At 39.8% G+C, this 20,880-nt stretch overlaps 1 protein-coding gene and 1 non-coding gene across 2 annotated transcripts in view; both read right to left on the reverse strand.

The window, feature by feature from the left end:
• IPP (intracisternal A particle-promoted polypeptide) overlaps window positions 1-16,856 on the reverse strand; it is a 38,794-nt gene extending 21,938 nt beyond the window's left edge. The window contains exons 1-3 of the mRNA XM_007450375.1: window positions 16,804-16,856; window positions 13,826-14,167; window positions 5,592-6,023 (exon numbers count right to left, since the gene is read on the reverse strand). Of these exons, the coding sequence (XP_007450437.1) occupies window positions 5,592-6,023; window positions 13,826-14,117 (724 nt within the window). The 5' untranslated portion in view covers window positions 14,118-14,167; window positions 16,804-16,856. The remainder of the gene's footprint in view (window positions 1-5,591; window positions 6,024-13,825; window positions 14,168-16,803) is intronic.
• Window positions 16,857-20,535: 3,679 nt separating this feature from the next.
• TRNAG-UCC (transfer RNA glycine (anticodon UCC)) lies at window positions 20,536-20,608 on the reverse strand. Its single transcript has one exon. It is a non-coding gene; the product is annotated as a tRNA-Gly (tRNA).
• Window positions 20,609-20,880: the final 272 nt, after the last annotated feature.

Genomic DNA, 20,880 nt, shown 5'->3' on the forward strand with positions numbered 1-20,880 from the left:
AAAAAAAAAAAAAAAAAAAAAAAAAAAAAAAAAAAAAAATGCCTCATTAGATCCAATTTGAAAACACATGTATGAGGATCTCTAAACAAAGATGCCAAGTAAAACAGGAGCACAATTATCTAACAAAATGAAAAAATAAAATTGCCCCAAATTCTATACTTACAACCTGCTAACAAAAGGATATAAAATTATGTCATACACTTTGAAAATGATAGTCAAAGCAAGAAACAGAAGATTCTGGTCGGATGAGGTCCATTTCCTAAAAAGGCTTTGAGCATGATTGGGTAGGTTATTCTGCTCAAGGGTGCTTAGCTGAAAAGATGAATTGGGAATGAAAGCCAACCTGTGTCCCACTTGGCAAGCTATAAGAACTGGCCTCCGTGAAAGGGTACTATCTTCTAATTTGCACAAAAGCACCACATATGCCAGTAAGGAACTGTCTCTAAGCCTTGTCTGTATGTCCAAAAAGCAATATTAGGAGAAAAGGTCAACTAACAAAATATTGAGAAGTCTCACTAGTAACTTAAGAATTTGGAGAAAGGGCAAATAGCAGATAAAAAGCAGAACTGAGAAGTCAAAGAACAAAACAATTAAAAGAAAAATCCTTTACAGGCCCATCGGTAAAGATAAGGAGGATCACCAGGGTTTGCCATTTAACAGAGCTCAGTGGTAGCCAAAATCCACAGTAGTGAGATACATCCTTGGCTGGGATAAGTAGGTCTTGAAAACAGATCAATACAGTAGTAGGATCTTACAAGAGAGACCTCAGAGCCCAGGCCCCCAAGCAAGAACCTCAGCCTTAGCAGATCTCTATTCTTTCACTACCCTATGCCTCAGGCTAGAAAGAAGTGGTGAGAACACAACACGGAGCCCTCAAATTTTACATGGGAGAAACAAAGTAGTTACACTAAGGTAGAAAGGGTGTCAAAGAGAATTATCAGAGAAAGCAGGTTTGAACAGAGTTGCCCAAGTTAATAATGAGCAATATATCATGAAAAAGCAATACAGCTATGTAAATATACCCCAGGAAAAAGAAGAGAAAGAGAATGAAGAATTCAGTCTGGAAGAAAACAGCCACAAACAGAAACAGACTCCCCATACACAGGATAGAATTATTTAAGAATACAGATCCTATATAAAAAAAAGAACTCAAAGGCAAAATGAGATGCATCGTGAGCTTCCCTGGTGGCGCAGTGGTTAAGAATCGCCTGCCAGTGTAGGGGACACGGGTTCGAGGCCTTGTTTGGGAAGATCCCACATGCCGCAGAGCAACAAAGCCCGTGCACCACAACTACTGAGCCTGCACTCTAGAGCCTGCAAGCTACAACTACTGAGCCCACGTGCCACAACTACTGAAGCCCGAGTGCCTAGAGCCCGTGCTCCACAACAAGAGAAGCCACCGCAATGAGAAGCCCATGCACCGCAACAAAGAGCAGCCCCCGCTCGCCGCAACTAGAGAGAGCCCATGTGCAGCAACAAAGACCCAATGCAGCCAAAAATTAAAAAATAATAATAAAATAAAATGAGACGCATTGCTGAGGAAACAAAGTGAGAACTGAAATGACAGTAGTGCAGAGTTAATAAATTGGAAACAAGAAACTCATCAGAAAAAAATCAAATTAGTGACTTGGAGTAAAGACTTGAGAAAACTGTGAATATAGACCAAGAGACAAAATATTTTAACATTAGAAGATAAATATGAAAGACAAAAAAGTTCCAGTGAAAGGATGAAGACTACCAAATGAAACATTAAAAGTGTTCAGGAATTTCATACAGGAAAAATTTCCCAAAATGAAATTAAAATTGAACCTTTAAAAGGAAAGGGCGGGGACGTCCCTGCCAGTCCAGTGGTTGGGACTCCACTGTGTGGGGGCGTGGCTTTGATCCCTGGTTGGGGAGCTAGGATCCCGCAAGCCGCAAGGCTCGGCCAAAAAAAAAAAAGGAAAGGGTATATGATATAGTCTAAGGAAAAATGGCAAACTTTAACACAAATCAACAATAATGGGGCTTCCCTGGTGGCGCAGTGGTTGAGAGTCTGCCTGCCGATGTAGGGGACACGGGTTCGTGCCCCAGTCTGGGAAGATACCACATGCCGCGGAGCGGCTGGGTCCGTGAGCCATGGCCGCTGAGCCTGCGCGTCCGGAGCCTGTGCTCCGCAACTGGAGACGCCACAGCAGTGAGAGGGCCGCGTAACGCAAAAAAAAAAAAAAAAAAAAAAAAGAATAATGGAAGATAATCCTTTAGGCATCCAAGCAGAAACAGCAAGTCATTAAAAAAAAAAAAGAAAACCATGCCTTACAAACTTGGGGTGGGCTGGGGGAATCATCATAAATTAAGAATATTATGCCCACCCAAATTTCTGTTAAATTAAAAAGCAACAGGCAGAGCTTCTCAGATGTGAGAAAAAAAAATCAGGAAATAACAGTTATCATGAGCCTTCCTTGAAAAAAATACTTAGTGATGAAATCCAACCAACCAAATGATGAATCAAGAAAGAAAGCTCAGGGCTTCCCTGGTGGCGCAGTGGTTGAGAGTCCACCTGCCGATGCAGGGGACAGTGGTTCGTGCCCCGGTCCGGGAAGATCCCACATGCCGCGGAGCGGCTGGGCCCGTGAGCCATGGCCGCTGAGCCTGCGCGTCCGGAGCCTGTGCTCCACAATGGGACAGGCCACAACAGTGAGAGGCCCGCGTACCGCAAAAAAAAAAAAAGAAAGCTCAGGGAATTCCTTGGCGGTCCAGTGGTTAGGACTCGGTGCTTTCACTGCTGTGGCCTGGGTTCAATCCCTGGTTGAGGAACTAAGATCCCACAAGCCCTGCTGCGCTGCCAAAAAAAAAAAAAAAAAGGTCAGGACTAAAGACTATCGTTAAAAAACTGGTAGAGAGCATTAAATCCACTTAAATACAGAGCAAAAGCACAGAGCTAGGGGAATCATGATTGAAAAAAATCTGTGTAAAGGCTGTGTAAACCTTGAGGCGGGTAGGGAGAAAAATAACAATGCTAATTACCTCATTTTTCTTAGCAGAGAGTCTAAACTTTAAAACTGAAACACAAAATGAAACTATGGTTTCACCTTTTAATGATTTTCATCTTTTGTTTTTAACTCTACAAAAACTTTTTAGAATGAATATTTCTTGGGATAAAGAAACATTTATCTGAAATTAGTTATTACTTTAGTTTCTTCTTTGTTAATTTTTAGTGAGATTTAAATACATTTTTATAGTATAAATAGTATGATAGAATGATTCTTATTCTTATAATTTTTTTTCCTATCCATCCATGCAACCATACACCCACCTATCATCCATCCTCCTATACAGAGACATCTAGAATGATGTTTAATGAATGTTAATTATAACTGGCTATTTCTGGGTGATGGACTTGGGTAATTTGTTATTTTTTTTTATACTTTATTACCTAAACTTTTTATAAGAGTATGTACCATTTTTAAAATGTAAAATAATTCTCTAAAATGCAAGAAAAATATATGTTATCATATACTAATAATATTAAATTGTCTGAATTATTCCTGTGGTAAATACAAAAAATATACACCAGGGGGAAAATCTACACATTTCACATAACATAATTTAACCATTTCAATTAAGTCTCTTGCTCCTTCACTGAATTTTGTGGTAGACTCTCATTATTTTTCTGTATAAATTGTCCATCTTTTCTCCAATATGATCAAAGAGATAAAGTTTCAAAAATAGTGAAAAATATTAAGGTTAACTTTAAAAAAAATACTCCATTTATTTCTCCCTTGCCTCCCTGCAGTTTTACTCCAGTAAAATATCTTTAGGTGATAACTATTGGGCAGTGCAAGTCTTAAACACTGTATTACAACACTAAAAAGCTGTAGGAAGACATGTCCCAATTCTAGGGAACTTTCCTTTAGCACTCTGTATCTGTAGCACTTGGGAAAAGCCAACTCAACCATGAAAGCCTTTGTTCCACTCCTAAATTCTCACATGATACATGCAAAAATGTGTCTGGATAATTTCTCTCTTCTTGTTTTATCATTTAAATACAGTCAGTCTTCATTTTGTGGATTCCTTACTTGTGACTACATCTACTCACTAAAATGGATTTGTAACCCAAATCAACATTCACAGCACTTTCCTGGTAGTTCACAGACATGCCACAGAGTGGCAAAAAATTTGAATCACCTAACATGCATGTTCCCAGGTGAGACTGAAAGAGGTGACATTCTGCCTTCTTGCTTCATCTCTCACTATAAACAAGTGTCCTCTTCACACTCTATTTAGTGTCATGTTTTTCACATTTGTGTGTTTTTTGCTGGTTTTTTCACTGTTTAAAATAGCCCCCAAGCATACTGCTAAAGTGTTGTCTAGTGTTTGTAAGTGCAAGAAGGCTGTGATGTGCCTTACAGAGATAATGGATCAACAACATATAATATTAAATGAGGTAGTTCTGACAGACACACACATAAAACAAAGTTATGTATTGATCAGCTGACAAAAATGTTGTAACCAGAGGCTTGTAAGAACTTACCCTGTATTTCCCTAGAAACAATGGCTCAATATTTGCCAATTCAGTGTTCTTGGCAAATTTATAGAGGATAACTACCGTGAATAATGAGAACTGAATATATATGAATAATGAGAATTAACTGCATATACATTAATACAAGATATCACTCAGAAAAACCCACAAAATTCTGTTAACACTGTTAAGAATGGGAAAAAACTAAAAATCCACATTAAATATAATTCCTTCATAGAATTAAAACTTTAATGCTAATATTGTGTTTAATTCATAATAAAATATTTGTAATTCAGTCACATCCTAAATCTTCAGTGCATGACAAGAGTAAAACCTTCAAATCTTGAAACCAGGTCCAAAGTAGTTTTTAAAAATAAATTTAGTTATAATTTTTCCAATATAAAGATAAAATTTATTTTATACTATGGTAAAAAGTATTTTCAAAGTTTAGAACCTAAATATATTCAAAGGCTACACAGAAGCTATATTATATCAATATACAATTCATTTTATAATGAGAGGAGTTACAAGATTTATTGAGTTTTGGTTTTGTGTTTAGCATATATGTTTTCCTCAAATGCTGGGTTTTGGTGAATTTTTCAGTGGCAAGAAGAAATCTTACACTAAAATAATTAGTACTGCCAAAAATAGCACTAGTATTTTAACTCTGTCAGTAATTTTATCTCCCTTGGTACTTAATCTCAAGAAAGTATTTAAAGATTTGATTAAAATAATGGGTAGAAATACTGAAATACTGGGACTTCCCTGAAGGTGCAGTGGTTAAGAGTCCATGCTCAATGCAGGGAGCGCAGGTTCGATCCCTGGTCGGGGAACTAAGATCCCACATGACGCATGGCATGGCCAAAAACTTAAAAAAAAAAAAAAAAAAGAAAGAAAGAAAGAAAAAAAAGAAATACTGAAATACTATTATCTACCCACAAAACACAGAAGTTGTATCTTGCATATAATAATTATTCAATAAATGTCTGCTTATTGAACTAAAAAATTAAAACACTATCACGTTTCAAACAGAGGAAAGGTCACTGGATAATTAACTGACTAACTTAACATGGAACAAAAAAATTACCTTCTATATACTTTAAAAGCCTCTGAGGAGGTAATAAAGGGAATCGAATTGGGTCTAGCACTTCCACCACATGTTTTCTTCTCTTTCCAAGATCTTTCAGAATCCACTGCATGGCAGCTAAGAAGACCTGGTATTCATCCTCGATGCTAAGCTCTTCACTTCTCAAAATTTTGATCAGCTGATCTTTTGTAAGTGCCAGGAACTCTTCCCCACTATGAACCTCCAAGAAATGGACATGAATGTAGTTTTCTGTAAATTCCAAAAGATCATGGCAGGCAATCTGCTCAGAGAACTGAAAGATCCCAACGCAGTTCAGTGGATCAATTTGTCCTTTCAGAAATTCACAGCAAAGATTAACAACTTCAGTCAACTGTAGCATGTCTGCTGCAACAATCAGCTCTTGGACATTATTCACTCCTATGTTCACTATACCTAGGGAAGTAAGGAGACAAAATAACCAATAAAATAAAATAAACATTTGACTTATATTCAAAGACCATTATATTCAATACTTGATTCCACTGATAGCTTAGGCTTTGCCGAGTAGATACTAAGTATAAAGGCAACAAAGAACTTGTAGAAAGGTGCAGAACTTAAATGATAATGGTACCCCAAATTCATGTAACACTTAACAATGAACCAGGCACAGCATTAATTGCTTTATACATTCATTTAACCCTAGCTACAACCCCATATAATAGGGTTTTTCCCCTTATTATTATTTTAAAATTAATTAACTTATTTATTTATTTTTGGCTGCACTGGGTCTTCGATGCTGTGCACGGGCTTTCTAGCTGTACTGAGCAGGGGCTACTCTCTGTTGCAGTGTGCGGGCTTCTCACTGTAGTGGCTTCTCTTGCTGTGCAGCATGGGATCTAGGCGTGCAAGCTTCAGTAGTTGCAGCACGCGGGCTCAGTAGTTGTGGCTCGCAGGCTCTAGAGCACAGGCTCAGTAGTTGTGGTGCACTGGCTTAGTTGCTCTGCAGCATGTGGAATCTTCCCAGACCAGGGCTCGAACCTGTGTCCCTGCATTGGCAGGCAGATTCTTAACCACTATGCAACCAGGGAAGTCCCCACTTTCATATATGTTTATAATGACTTTGGGAAGACATCAAATACTTAATTATATTTAGAAGGGAAAAAAACCACTGTAATTCTACCTAATAAGGATAAACTCTCCATTCAATCTTATACTTTCCCTTTATCCCTTTAAAACATTCAACTAAACTATGTGTCTAAAGTTTGTATTCCCAAATAGATTTATAAACTCTGTTGGGGCAAGGCTTGTTCCTTCTGTATTCCCAATGCCTAGCACACACTAGTGCTCAAAAAAATTATTATATATGAATGAATGGCCAAAGACATTATGGTGAGAGGAAGACTATGGCTTGATGAATGCAAACAGGGGTTTTTTGAAAAGTATAGGAAATGGAATCCACCATGGGAATAAATGGTAGTGGCTGCAGAGAAAACTGCGATAAGACTTAATTGAATGAAATGAGAATTCACTACAAATTTGGAGAAGATAAGATCATGGGTTGTGATGGAAGGTAACTGAATGACTGCTACTGGATGAAACAAAGAGTTACTTGAAAGTACTAAAAAGAATGCCCTACAGCTTAATAAGGCTTTACAGATTATTAAAAGCACTTTTACAGCAACAAAAAAACTAACAACCCAATTGAAAAATTGGCAGAAGACCTAAATAGACATTTCTCCAAAGAAGACATACAGATAGCCATCAGGCACATGAAAAGATGCTCAACATTGCTAATTATTAGAGAAATACAAATCAAAACTACAATGAGGTACCACCTCACACCAGTCTGAATGGCCATCATAAAAAATTCTACAAATAACAAAGGTTGGAGAGGGTGTGGAGGAAAAGGAACCCTCCTACGCTGTTGATGGGAATATAAGTTGGTGCAGCCACTGTGGAAAACGGTATGCAGGTTCCTCAAAAAACTAAAAATAGAGTTGCCATATGATCCAGCAATTCCACTCCTGGGCATATATCGGGACAAACCTATAATTTAAAAAGATACAAGTACCCCTTTGCTCATGGCAGCACTATTCACAATAGCCAAGACCTGAAAACAACCTAAATGTCCACTGACAGATGAATGGATAATATATACAATGGAATACTACTCATCATAAAAAAAAAAAATATGAAACAGGGACTTCCCTGGAAGTCCAGTGGTTAAGACTCTGTGCTTCCACTGCAAGCAGCACGGGTTCGATCCCTGGTCGTGGAACTAATATCCCTCATGCCTCGAGGCCAAAAATAAATAGATAAATAAATAAAAATAAAAAAGAATTAAAAAATTTCATTTGCAGCAACATGGATGGACCTACAGATTATCATACTCAGTCAGAAAGAGAAAGACATACCATATGATATCACTTATGCATGAAATCTAAAATATGACGCAAATGAACTTACCTACAAGACAGAAACAGACTCACAGACATAGAGAACAGATTTGGGGTTGCCAAGGGGGTGGGGGGTGGGGGAGGGATGGATTGGGAGTTCGGGATTAGCAGATGCAAACTATTATATACAGAATGGAAAAACAAGGTCCTACTATATAGCACAGGGAACTATCAATATCTGCTGTATGGCAGAAATTAACACAACATTGTAAATCAACTATACTTCAATAAAATTAAAAAATAAAAATAAAACAGTAAGCTACATGTAAAAGAATGAAATCAGAACATTTCCTAACACCATACACAAAAATAAACTCAAAATGGATTAAAGACTTAAATGTAAGGCCAGACACTATAAAACTCTTAGAGGAAAAAATAGGAAGAACACTCTTTGACATAAATCACAGCAAGATCCTTTTTGATCCACCTCCTAGAGAAATGGAAATAAAAACAAAAATAAACAAATGGGACCTAATGAATCTTAAAAGCTTTCGCACAGCAAAGGAAACCTGACACAAGACAAAAAGGCAACCCTCAGAATGGCAGAAAATATTTGCAAGCGAAGTAATTGACAAAGGATTAATCTCTAAAATATATAAGCAGCTCATGAAGCTCAATATCAAAAAAACAAACAACCCAATCCAAAAATGGGCAGAAGATCTAAACAGACATTTCTCCAGAGAAGTTATACAGATTGCCAACAAACACATGAAAGGATGCTCAACATCACTAATCATTAGAGAAATGCAAATCAAAACCACAGTGAGGTATCACCTCACACAGGTCAGAATGGCCATCATCAAAAATCTACAAACAATAAATGCTGGAGAGGGTGTGGAGAAAAGGGAACCCTCTTGCATTGTTGGTGGGAATGTAAATTGATACAGCCACTATGGAGAACAGTATGGAGGGTCCTTATAAAACTTAAAACAGAACTACCATATGACCCAGCAATCCCACTACTGGGCATATACCCTGAGAAAACCATAATTCAAAAAGAGTTATGTACCACAATGTTCATTGCAGCACTAGTTACAATAGCCAGGACATGGAAGCAACCTAAGTGTCCATTGACAGATGAATGGATAAAGAAGAGGTAGCACACATATACAATGGAATATTACTCAGCCATAAAAAGAAATGAAATTGAGTTATTTGTAGTGAGGTGGATGGACCTAGAGTCTGTCATACAGAGTGAAGTAAGTCAGAAAGAGAAAAACAAATACCATATGATAATACATATATATGGAATCTAAAAAAAAAAAAGGTTCTGATGAATCTAGGGGCAGGACAGGAATAAAGATGCAGATGTAGAGAATGGACTCTTGAGGACACGGGGAGGGGGAAGGGTAAACTGAGACAAAGTGAGAGAGTAGCATTGACAAATATACACTACCAAGTGTAAAATACATAGCTGGTAGGAAGCAGCTGCATCTCACGGGGAGATCAGCTCAGTGCTTTGTGACCACCTAGAGGGGTGGGATAGGGAGGGTGGGAGGGAGAGGCAAGACGGAGGAGATATGGGGATATATGTATACATATAGCTGATTCACTTTGTTATACAGCAGAAACTAACACAACACTGTAAAGCAATTATATTCCAAAAAAGATGTTAAAAATAAATAAATAAAATAAAATTCTAGCTCTACCCCAGCAGTATGACCTTCACCTTATGAAATCTAAATATACTTTCTGAGGGTTTTTTAAAAAAAGTATTTTTATATTTATTAAAATTTATCTCATCTAACCTTCACATGAATTAAAAAGTGCTACTATCCCCAGTTTATGAATAAGGAGAATGAGGCTCTCACAAGCTCATTTCTATTTTTTCAGTACCTACTTTACATTACCTATAAAACTCTGTAAAGGCACAGGCCACACCTGTCTTGTTTACTATCATATCCCCAGTGCCTAGCTCAAAAGATATATTCACATATATATTGAAAGGACGAATGAATAATTGACTAAAGTTCAATGAAATGCTTTGTATCACACAGCTAGTTAGTGGCAGAGCTAGATCACAAACCCAGGTCATTTGATTTTAAGTGAAGTGCGTAAAAATCTATGGTGAGAAGAATCTGTTAAGACCTATTAGAATTGTGAACGGTTAATAAAGAATGCCCAGAGGAGGACTTCCCTGGTGGTGCAGTGGTTGGGAATCTGCCTGCCAATGCAGGGGACACAGGCTCGAGCCCTGGTCCGGGAAGATCCCACATGCCACGGAGCAACTAAGCCCATGTGCCACAACTACTGAGCCTGTGCTCTAGAGCCCACAAGCCACAACTACTGAGCCCACGTGCCACAGCTACTGAAGCCCGCACGCCTAGAGCCCGTGCTCCGCAACAAGAGAAGCCACTGCAGTGAGAAGCCTGCGCACCGTGGTGAAGAGTGGCCCCTGCTCACCGCAACTAGAGAACAGCCTGTGCCAGCAAAGAAGACCCAACACAGCCAAAATTAATTAATTAATTAAAAAAGAAAAAAATATGTCCAGAGGAGAGATTACTAGAATAACAGGTTTTGCTGCCCCATCCCGAAAAAGGAAATGCTATTACAATGAAAATCAAAGATCATGTTTTTAAAGAACTAATTGTATCAAAGACTACAAAGTTCCCTGTCCAATAAATACCCAATATTCATTTTCATTTAATCCGTACTAACAGAACCTTGATTTTGTTGTGAGTGGCAATTGTGCCCTGCTGAAAATTACATTTCTCATCCTTCCTTGCAGATGGGGGTGAATTTTTTTTTTTTTTTTTTTTTTCGATACGCGGGCCTCTCACTGTTGTGGCCTCTCCCGTTGCAGAGCACAGGCTCCGTACGCGCAGGCTCAGCGGCCATGGCTCACGGGCCCAGCCGCTCCGCAGCATGTGGGATCTTCCCGGACCGGGGCACGAACCCGTGTCCCCTGCATCAGCAGGCGGACTCCCAACCACTGCGCCACCAGGGAAGCCCTGGGGGTGAATTTTTGACTGAGTTTGGCCAACTTGATACAGGTAGCAGTTATTGGGGAGGGCTACCAGAAAAGCTTAAAAAGGGATAGACTCAGCCGGCAGGTCCTTTTACCTTTTCCTCTTCTGCCTTCCACTGGCTAAAGTTCACTGATCATGAGATTAGAAGCTACAAGCTATAGATGGTGGAGCAAAATGTTGGAAGAATAACGGGCTACTAATGACATCTAGAAGCCACCATACCAGCCTTGGGATGGCTTCTATGGATTCATTTTTGTTGGAAAAATAAACTGTCTTGTTATTTTATATCTTTTACTAGCGGCCAAATGTTGTTCTTCACTGTTAACCAATTTTACCTTAAATGTCAATATTCTACAATGTTATTATCCCCCAGATATGCTCAGTAGCTTTTATTTCTCTAGGTTTTACTACTTTTTATTCCTTTGATGGAAGTGCTAATCATCAGCAATATGGAGATGATGCCATGAACATTCTCTTTCATGAGATATCTCTTGTTGCTACTGTCAGACAGCAGAGGCAGAATAAGCAACTTGTGGAACTTCTTCTGTTTTTATGTTGTTTGACACTAATTGCATTGGATTAATCTGTATTAATTTATACTTTGCAAATAAGAGAAGCAGGGGCATTTATGAAATAGTTTAATCAGCTCACATAAGTCACTTAGAAAAGTGAGGTCAAGAACCCCTCAATGTTAATCTGTACACTAGTCAATAGGCAGAGCTGCACTGCTTTCAGCAGATAAAAGATAATCATTTTTATTTTTTTAATTTATTTTTTTTAACATGTGATAATCATTTTTACAATCCCAAATTAAAAGCTATTTTCTGAAAATTTCCAAAAAGGAATATGAAACTACACAAAGAAAAGAAATCACCTTGGGACTTCAGTGGTGGCACAGTGGTTGAGAATCCGCCCGCCAATACAGGGGACATGGGTTAGAGCCCTAGTTTCGTCATTTTCCAGGTTTAAATAACATGCTTTAAGTAAACAATACTTTATCAGGCCATATCCCACCAAGTAGTCCTTTAAGGAGAGCAAGGTATATTCTCAAAACTAGAGTGTAAACAAACATAGTCTTTGTTTTCAAACATTTTTTCCTGATTATAAGAGTAATATATATTCACTATAGAAAAAAACTTTAGGGACTTTCCTGGTGGCACAGTGATTAAGAATCCGCCTGTCAACAATGCAGGGGACATGGGTTCGACCCCTGGTCCGGGAAGATCCCACATGACGCAGAGCAACTAAGCCTGTGCACCACAGCTACTGAGCCTGCTCTCTAGAGCCCGCGAGCCACGACTACTGAAGCCCACGCGCCTACAGCCCATGCTCCGCAACAAGAGAAGCCACCACAATGAGAAGCCCGCGCACCACAACGAAGAGTAGCTCCTGCTCCCCACAACTAGAGAAAGCCGGCGCACAGCAACGAAGACCGAATGCAGCTAAAAATAAATAAAAAATTAAATCTTAAAAAAAAACTAAAACAAAATAACTTTAAGGCAGAAAAGCATAAAAATGAAAATCACATTTTCCCATACACAGACATACACTTTTTTTTTTTTGGCCACACTGCACGACTTGTGGGAGGTGTGGAGTCCTAAAGACAGGACCACCAGGAAATCCCTATATTAACAATACTTTAGTGTATCTCTTTCAAATCTTTTTTCCATGTATATTTATGTTACATATAAGACTTATATTTTACACTATGATTTTTGTGTACATTTTATAATGTCATTAAAACTCTTCAAAAACATTTTAAAAATAAAAGTTTGTTTAAATTAATACATGCTGATTATAGACATTTTGAGGAAAAAACAAAAAAAGGGAAAAATAAGAATCTTCCGTATTCCATCATTTAGAGATAAACGCTTATAAATATTCTAGTCTCTTCCTGTGCACAAATACACAAATGAATTTTTTTTTTACAAAATTGGGGTGATACTTTTATCCAGATTTTTTTTCACTTAATATATTGCAAACATTCTTCCATGAGAATGTATGTGTGTGTGTGTACATATATACAAATATAATTTGTGAGAACTAAAAATTATTCCATTATATATACATGTACCATAATTTATTTAACCATATAACCTACTGAGGGACAATCAAACTGTATTCCATTATATACTATTATAAATAATGTTACAATAAATGTAAATATTTGCCTGTATCACTAATTAATTCCTTAGGATTCCCAGAAAAGGAATACTGGGTCAAAAGATATGAACTTTTTGTTTTGTTTTGATTTTTTTGGCCATGCCATGCAGCACTCAGGGATCTTAGTTCCCCGACCAGGGACTGAACCTGAGCCCCCTGCAGTGGAAGGCAAAGTCTTAACAACAACTGGACCACCAGGCAAGTCCCGATATAAACTTTTTTTTTTTTTTAATTTTTTTTTTAATTTTTATTTTATTCATTTATTTTTGGCTGTGTTGGGTCTTCATTGCTGCACGTGGGCTTTCTTTAGCTGTGGCAAACTGGGGCTATTCTTTGTTGTGGAGCACGGGCTCTAGGCACGCGGGCCTCAGTAGTTGTGGCTCATGGGCTCTAGAGCGCAGGCTCAGTAGTTGTGGCGCACAGGCTTAGTTGCTCCACGGCATGTAGGATCTTCCCGGAGCAGGGATCGAACCTGTGCCCCCTGCATTCACAGGCAGATTCTTATCCACTGCGCCACCAGGGAAGCCCTCCGATATAAACTTTTTGAAGGCTCATAATAACATATTGTTAAATCACTTTCTATATGTTAGATCAAGTTATATTCCCATAGCAGAACGTGAGTGATTGCATCATTCTTCACTCAAAGCTACAAGTTCACTTAACATACCTGTGTAAATGAAATCTAGAAGTATTTGAAAGATTCCAGCTTCAATTCCTAGAATCTGTACAACATCTTTTGAGGACTCTTTCATTCCTCCAGTGAACAAAGCTGCAAAGTAAGGACTACTGGCAGCCAAAACCAGCCGATGAACTTTGAAAGTTTCCTTTCCAACTTGCAGCTGCACATCACAGAAATGCTGTCCAGTTCTCATTTTATTGATCTGGGCCAAGATGAGTTGAGCATGTTTATCTGATGAAAAAGGACTATCACCAGCCTTGGCACAGCCCTCATTAGCCATGATGATGACAGATTAATTAAAAGGACTGTTGCCCATAATCTGGTCCTACCCTGAAAAAAAAAAACAAAACAAAAGAGACCAAACAATGTATTTTTGTGTTTAACACGTCTTCTATTCATACACGTATGAAACATTCCCTATCCTCAAGGAGCTTACAATCTATTTAGGGACATAAAACACATATGAAACAAATAAGGGCTAAATTGTGTGGTACTATTTCTAACAGGGTTTCAAAGAAGGGAATAAATAATGGGGCCTAAAATAATTAGATCCATTTCTGCTGAAATGGAACCTGAACTGGACACTGAGTGACAGTGTATTAAGATATGAGGAGAGGGCATTTTGGGTGGAGTAAAGAAAATGAGGAAAGGCACAAAGGTATAAAGATATTTTTGTACACTGCAGTAAGGAAGCACACATGGCAGCCAAAATGAACTTTCAAAAAACAATTGTGATCAGGCCAACTGTCTGCTTAAGATCCTTCAATTTGTACACTTCCCTTAGCACACAAAGCCCTTCAAATTTCACCTCTACCTATCCAGTCCTACCTCCTATAATCCTTTGAACTTAATACTCCAACAAAACCTGACAATTTGCAGTTCTCTAAATACATCTCTTTCATGGCACCCTTCCCCCTCCTTTTCTTTCTGGATCTTTGTTATAAATCAAGACTGTTGAAACTTACTTTCCTCCAGGAAATCTTCCCTGTTCCTCTCTCCTCTGGGTTTGGTGCTCACCCTAACCTTACCTATTTTACAGTATATTATCACATTCTACCTTGTCAGACATTTTACCACCCTACTCCCTACACAGACACACAGACACACACAAACACACACACACTCTGAAAGTTCCCTGCAAGACAACTCCTTAAGGACTATCTTTCATAGCTGTAGCACCAGTATCTAACATATCTTGTTTTCAAATGTTTGTGAAATAAATGAGAACAAAGAAATAACAATAATAGCTTAGGTTGTTTTTGTTTAATTCTGATAACTTTTCCACACATTATGCCAATTGTAATTCTCACAATAATTAAGAGGCTGGAAGAAAAAGATATATTTGAAATAAGGGAAGGAAACTGAAGCTCAGTTTCCCAAGGTCACAGAGTTAGTATAATGACAGTCCTGGTATTTGAACTCAGGTCTTCTTACTCTAAATCCTGGGTTTTTCCCATCATATCATGTGCATATAGAGAAGGAGCTTTGAAACCCAAGCATAGCAATTTAACATGAACCTTTACAGGTTTATGGAGAATAAACATGACAATAGTCATGTTTCAGAACTGTTATTTGAGCTTTCAGGGGATGAGCTAAGAGGTAGCAAAGTCTTAGAAAACAGCCTTCCAGCTTTAACAATGAGAATCAAAGGGATAAATCCAAGTTACTTTTTGAATAAAGAAACCATGAGATCCAGTAATATAAGAGATATGGAGATGAAGCACAGGGGAAATCTAAGATGACTAAGGTATTTAGGCATCAAGGAAAATTAGTAATAAGACTGACAGAAATGGTGTGACCTGATGTTAAAGAAAAGGGGGGGCTAAATTTATAGCATTTAGTCAAACTTATTAAAGTAAAAATAACTAAGCTGATTATCACAATTATCTAGGAATTAACTTATTGAGAAATTTTATTGAAAAGTTCCGAGGTAGCTGCTAAAACTTCACATCAGCATCAACATAAATGTCAACATATTACATTTAACTGGCATATAAAAGCAAACAGTGTATTTGTCTCTACATAGAAATTTGACCTGCAGATATTATTAAACATGGCATGGCTGTCAGGCTTTCTTCTGTTTTAGATTTCTTCCTATCAGCAGATTTTGGACCCCACTGGTTTGTTTAATTACAAGGTACCTCCTCTGCCCCCAACTTCAGAGCATCAAGCACAGCTACTGAACTAAAATGCTGCCTCCTGCTACAAAAAAGTTACTGAATTATCCATCCACTCTGGCAGCCGACAGCAGAAATCCTACTCTATTACTACTACGCTTCTTAGTAACTGCTGATACTATCCCACTGCCACTGGAGTACTTCATTCCAAAAGGCGGCACGTGGTATGACCCTATTTCCAAAAGGAAAGAGCATAATTCAGGGACATCACATACGGATGTAAGGGACGTGCCCCAAGAGACACAAACTCGAAAGGCAGATTATTTAGGAAACGGTGGAGACGCCCAGAGGAAGTAAAGAGGACCTATGTTTAGTGGCCTCGAAGTCACTGCTGCGAGGATCTGGAAGCTGCTTCATTTAGCAAAGCGTGTCAGAAAGAATCCCAGGATGAGCAAGCGTCAAAAGAAATGAGGCTCTTTGTGCTTGACTTGGGGGCTGGACCTGGAGAGCTACCCCTAAGCTGCTGCGACACTAAAGGCAGATAAACATTCCGGTGCTACCTAAACGGCGGGGAAGACATCTCAAATACTTCTGGTGACAACAGACGGGCCGGAGCTCGGCCTCGGATTCCCAGTGGGGGCGGGGAGAAGAGAGGCAGGAAGGGACCGGACTAGACGACGTTCCGGGCGAAAACACTTCGATTATTAGAGCCACGCCTGAACGGCAGGAGGAAGCCGGTTCCTGAGGCTCCTCGCACTCTCCTCCTCAAGGATCCCGAGAGCCGGAGAGAGCCGAGGAGGAAATTCCCAATCCCGTCATAGGCGCCCCCGGGACGCAGGCCCTTCTTACCCGCCGCTTCCCCTTCCCGCTGGCGCCCGCTCAGGCTCTGCGTGCGCAGCCGCGATAAGCTAGCGCACAGACGGGGCGGGGAAAGCCCGGCGGGGTGACAAGGCGCGGGTGACTGGGCAGTGCGGACCGCTGAGGGCTTGAGGCTAGGCCCGGCCGGCTGAGGGGGCCTCTCCGCTCCGCTGGCAGGGCGGGTCTGCGCGTGCGCACTGCTCTTTCGTTCACTGGGAGCGGCGGCTCTCGGTGGGGCGCTGCTGCGGCTCTGGGCTCGTGCTTGATTCCTGGCCGGCAATGGCCTTTGGCCAGCTTAAGCTCCCGCCTTCTGGGGCTGGCCGGCTTGCCGTTTCCACGCCGCCTACCCTCTCGATTCTTGTGGCGTCTCAGGCAGCCAGCGAGCCTCAGTGCTAATGAAAGGGTCGAGATCTACTCTCCTCACACAGCCTATGACGCTGCTCCCCAGGAAGTCAACAACCGGCTGGCTAAACGGCTTGCAGTTTGCACCTCCAGGCCCATCCATCCTTCCAAAGCTCCTGACTGCCCCACGGAGGGAACACACAGAGTAGAATTCAATGTTACCCACACCCAAGATCTGGACAAAGTCATTTCTGCAGTGAAAGGAATTGCAGGTGTATATGTCACTTCTTTTTCTGCTAGGTACAATATATTTTCCTCTTTTTTGTGTGTATTAATTTGTAAGAATCTTTCTTACAAATTCTATAACACTGTTATTTAAGTTTACAGCAAATCATTTTCCTAGGTCGGTTTACAAAGCAGCATACTTCTCATTTGCATGTGGGTCACTGAGGAGGAGAACTATGGGATTTTTTCAAAACAATAAAGATGGTTCACACACAGACACACACACAAAAACACCCCCACATCACCGCACCCCTCACGCAGGGCTGGGCGCTTCTCTATTCCTTACCATTCACTCAGATCACTTAGAGTCTCTGCCTGACTGAGCCCCGTGCTATGAGTGGATGTCTACTTTGAGTGAAGGGACAACTCAAAACGTCCAGTTATTTAAACTGTTGAACCTCATAATATGCCACATTTAAAAATGGCTTTCAAACTTTTGGACCCCAGCTCATAGTGAACAAAAACATTCTACATCAAACTGGATACCACATACCTACCACATAGATAGATATACACATCTGAAACAAAAATTTCACAAAACTCTTGTTGGGGAGGGGGAAATTTCCCCCTCTACTCATCTTGATTTCTTGTGTCTGGACTAATAATAAAATTGACACAAGACAGTTTAACAGGAAAAAAAAGAAAATTTAGTTGTTCACAAGGAGGACTCATAGAAAGGGGCTTAAGAAATGGCCAAAACAGACAGCTTTTATATATTTAAACAGAGAAACAATCAATTTATGAAGAATTGACAAAGAAACTAGGTTTTGGGAGTTCAATTAGCGAAGAATCTAAACAGTTTGGGCTTGGGGTAGTAAATGGGAGGAAGTAACAAGGTTTGTTTATACAGGCTTGTTGGCCTGAATTCCCTATCTCTGGAGATAAGAGTGTCCTTCTACCTCCAAATGCAGGGAGTGCACCTTTCATGTGAGAGATTTATTTCCTGCTTTCAGGGAGATAGAAAGGAGGGTTAGAGTGTCTCTCTTGCGTTGGCCATCTCTTAAGTTACTTTAATTCAAAAAATTTGGGACTTCCCTGGTGGTGCAGTGGTTAAGAATTTGCCTGCCAATGCAGGGGACACGGGTTCGAGCCCTGGTCTGGGAAGATCCCACATGCTGTGGAGCAACTAAGCCCGTGCGCCACAACTACTGAGCCTGTGCTCTAGAGCCCGTGAGCCACAACTACTGAGCCTGCATGCCAAAACTACTGAAGCCTGTGTGCCTAGAGCCGGTGCTCCACCGCAAGAGAAGCCACCTCAATGAGAAGCCCACGCACTGCAGCGAAGAGTAGCCCCAGCTCACCTCAACTAGAGAAAGCCCACCTACAGCAACGAAGACCCAACGTGGCCAAAAATAAATAAATAAAATAAATTTATAAAAAAAAATCAATATGAGGTACATTTTGGGGCACCTACCCTGGGCCCCAACACTTATTTATATTTACTACCAGCAATGCACTAAATTTCTATTGCTTCTTTTTGATTTCATTACCAAAAAATGCTGAAAGGGAACTGTTGTAAGGAAAAATTGTCAAAGACTTGGAAATGAGCAAAAGAAATTACTTTTCAGTGTAAGCCTGGGCATTGTCTAGCAGACACTGGAAGGATTTGAATGCATAAGGATGTCTTTCTGTTGACTAAGATATTTTACAAGAAAACTGGTAATATTTAGAGTAATTCTTGTCCACGTTGAAGAAAAGATACCCCCAAACATTACATTTTATTGACCTATAGAGTATTAAACCACTTTGCCTCTGTTAGCGAATTCATTTCAATATTCTTGTTTCTTAGCAAATTCATACAACATTCCTGTAACATTTTACTGTCTCACTCATTAATTAACGAGATAAATAACATTTTGACGTGTTTATTTTATATTCCTGTGAAAATCGTCGGTTTACCTTTCAGAAAATTATACCTCAGCACCACTAAAATTAATTTCACAATTTACTATTTTATTGCACCTAGCAATATGAAAACTGGTGCTTAGAGCATATACCTAGGAGCAGAATTGCTGGAACATAGGATATGTGCATCTTCAATTTCATTAGAAAATACTTCTTTTCCAAACTCATTTTTCCAGTTTACATTTCCACCAGCAGCAAATGAGAGTTGCCTGGCTTCACATCCTTGCCAACACCTAGTATCATCAGATGTTTCAATTTTGTATAATCTGATGAGTGTAAAATGGTATTTTATTTTTATTATAATTTACATTCCCTGATTATTAATGAAATCAGGCAGTAAAGATGTTTATAAGCTGCTATGGACTGAATTTTGTCCCCCCACAACTTGTATGTTGAAGCCCTAATTCCCAATGTGATGATATTTGGAGGTGGGGCTTGAGGGAGTTAATTAGGATTAGATGAGGTCATGAGGATGGGGCCCTCATGATGGGATTATTGCCCTTATAAGAAGAGACACCAGAGCATGCTTGCTCTCCCTCACTCCACCCACACATGCATGATAGAAGGCCATGTAAGTATCTAGTGAAAAGGTGGCCAACTAGCCCCCACTTGCATAAAGAAGCAGTCATAAGAGCACATAGGGAGATGATGGCTGCCTATCACCAAGCCGAGAGAGAGAAGCCGCAGAATGAAACCTACCTGGCTGGCAACTTGATCTTGGATTTTCCAGTCTCCAGAACTGTGAGAAATAAATTTCTGTTGTTTAAGCCAGGGGTCTGCAACCGGTCCACAGCTTGTTAGGAACCCGGCTGCACAGCAGGAGGTGGGCACTGAGGAGCAAAGCTTCATCTGCCGCTCCCCATTGCTCGCATTACCACCTGAACCATCTCCCCTCCACCCCCGTGGAAAAATTGTCTTCCACGAAACCAGTCCCTGGTGCCAAAAAGGTTAGAGACCACTGATTTAAGACCCAGTCTGTGGAATTTTGTTATGGCAGTCAAAGCAAACTAATACACAGGCTAGTTAAGTTTCCTTTTGTGTAGAATGGCTATACATGTGTTTTGCCCAGTTTTCCATTGAATTTTTAGTTTCTTATTTAGGATGTTTTTTGATTATATGTGTTGCCAATTTTTTATTCATTATCTCTCTCTTTTTTTTTTTGGCCGCACTGTGCGGCTTGTGGGATCTAGGTTCCCTGACCAGGGATTGAACCCGTGCCCCCTGCGATGGAAGCACAGAGTCCTAACCACTGGACCACCAGGGAATTTCCTTCATTGTCTCTTTTAATGAACAAAAATTTATAATTTTACCAGTGTATTAGTCTATTTATTTATTTATTTATTTATTTTCATCTTTTTTTTTTTTAATTTAATTTTAATTTATTTTTGGCTGCGTTGGGTCTTTGTTGCTGCAGGCGGGCCTTCTCTAGTTGCGGAGAGCGGGGGCTACTCTTCATTGCAGTGCTTCCAGTAGTTGTGGCGCACAGGCTTAGTTGCTCTGTGGCATGTAGGACCTTCCTGGACCAGGGCTCGAACC

The sequence above is a fragment of the Lipotes vexillifer genome, unplaced genomic scaffold (genome assembly GCF_000442215.2).
Source record: "Lipotes vexillifer unplaced genomic scaffold, Lipotes_vexillifer_v1.1 scaffold961, whole genome shotgun sequence".
NCBI lineage: Eukaryota > Metazoa > Chordata > Mammalia > Artiodactyla > Lipotidae > Lipotes > Lipotes vexillifer.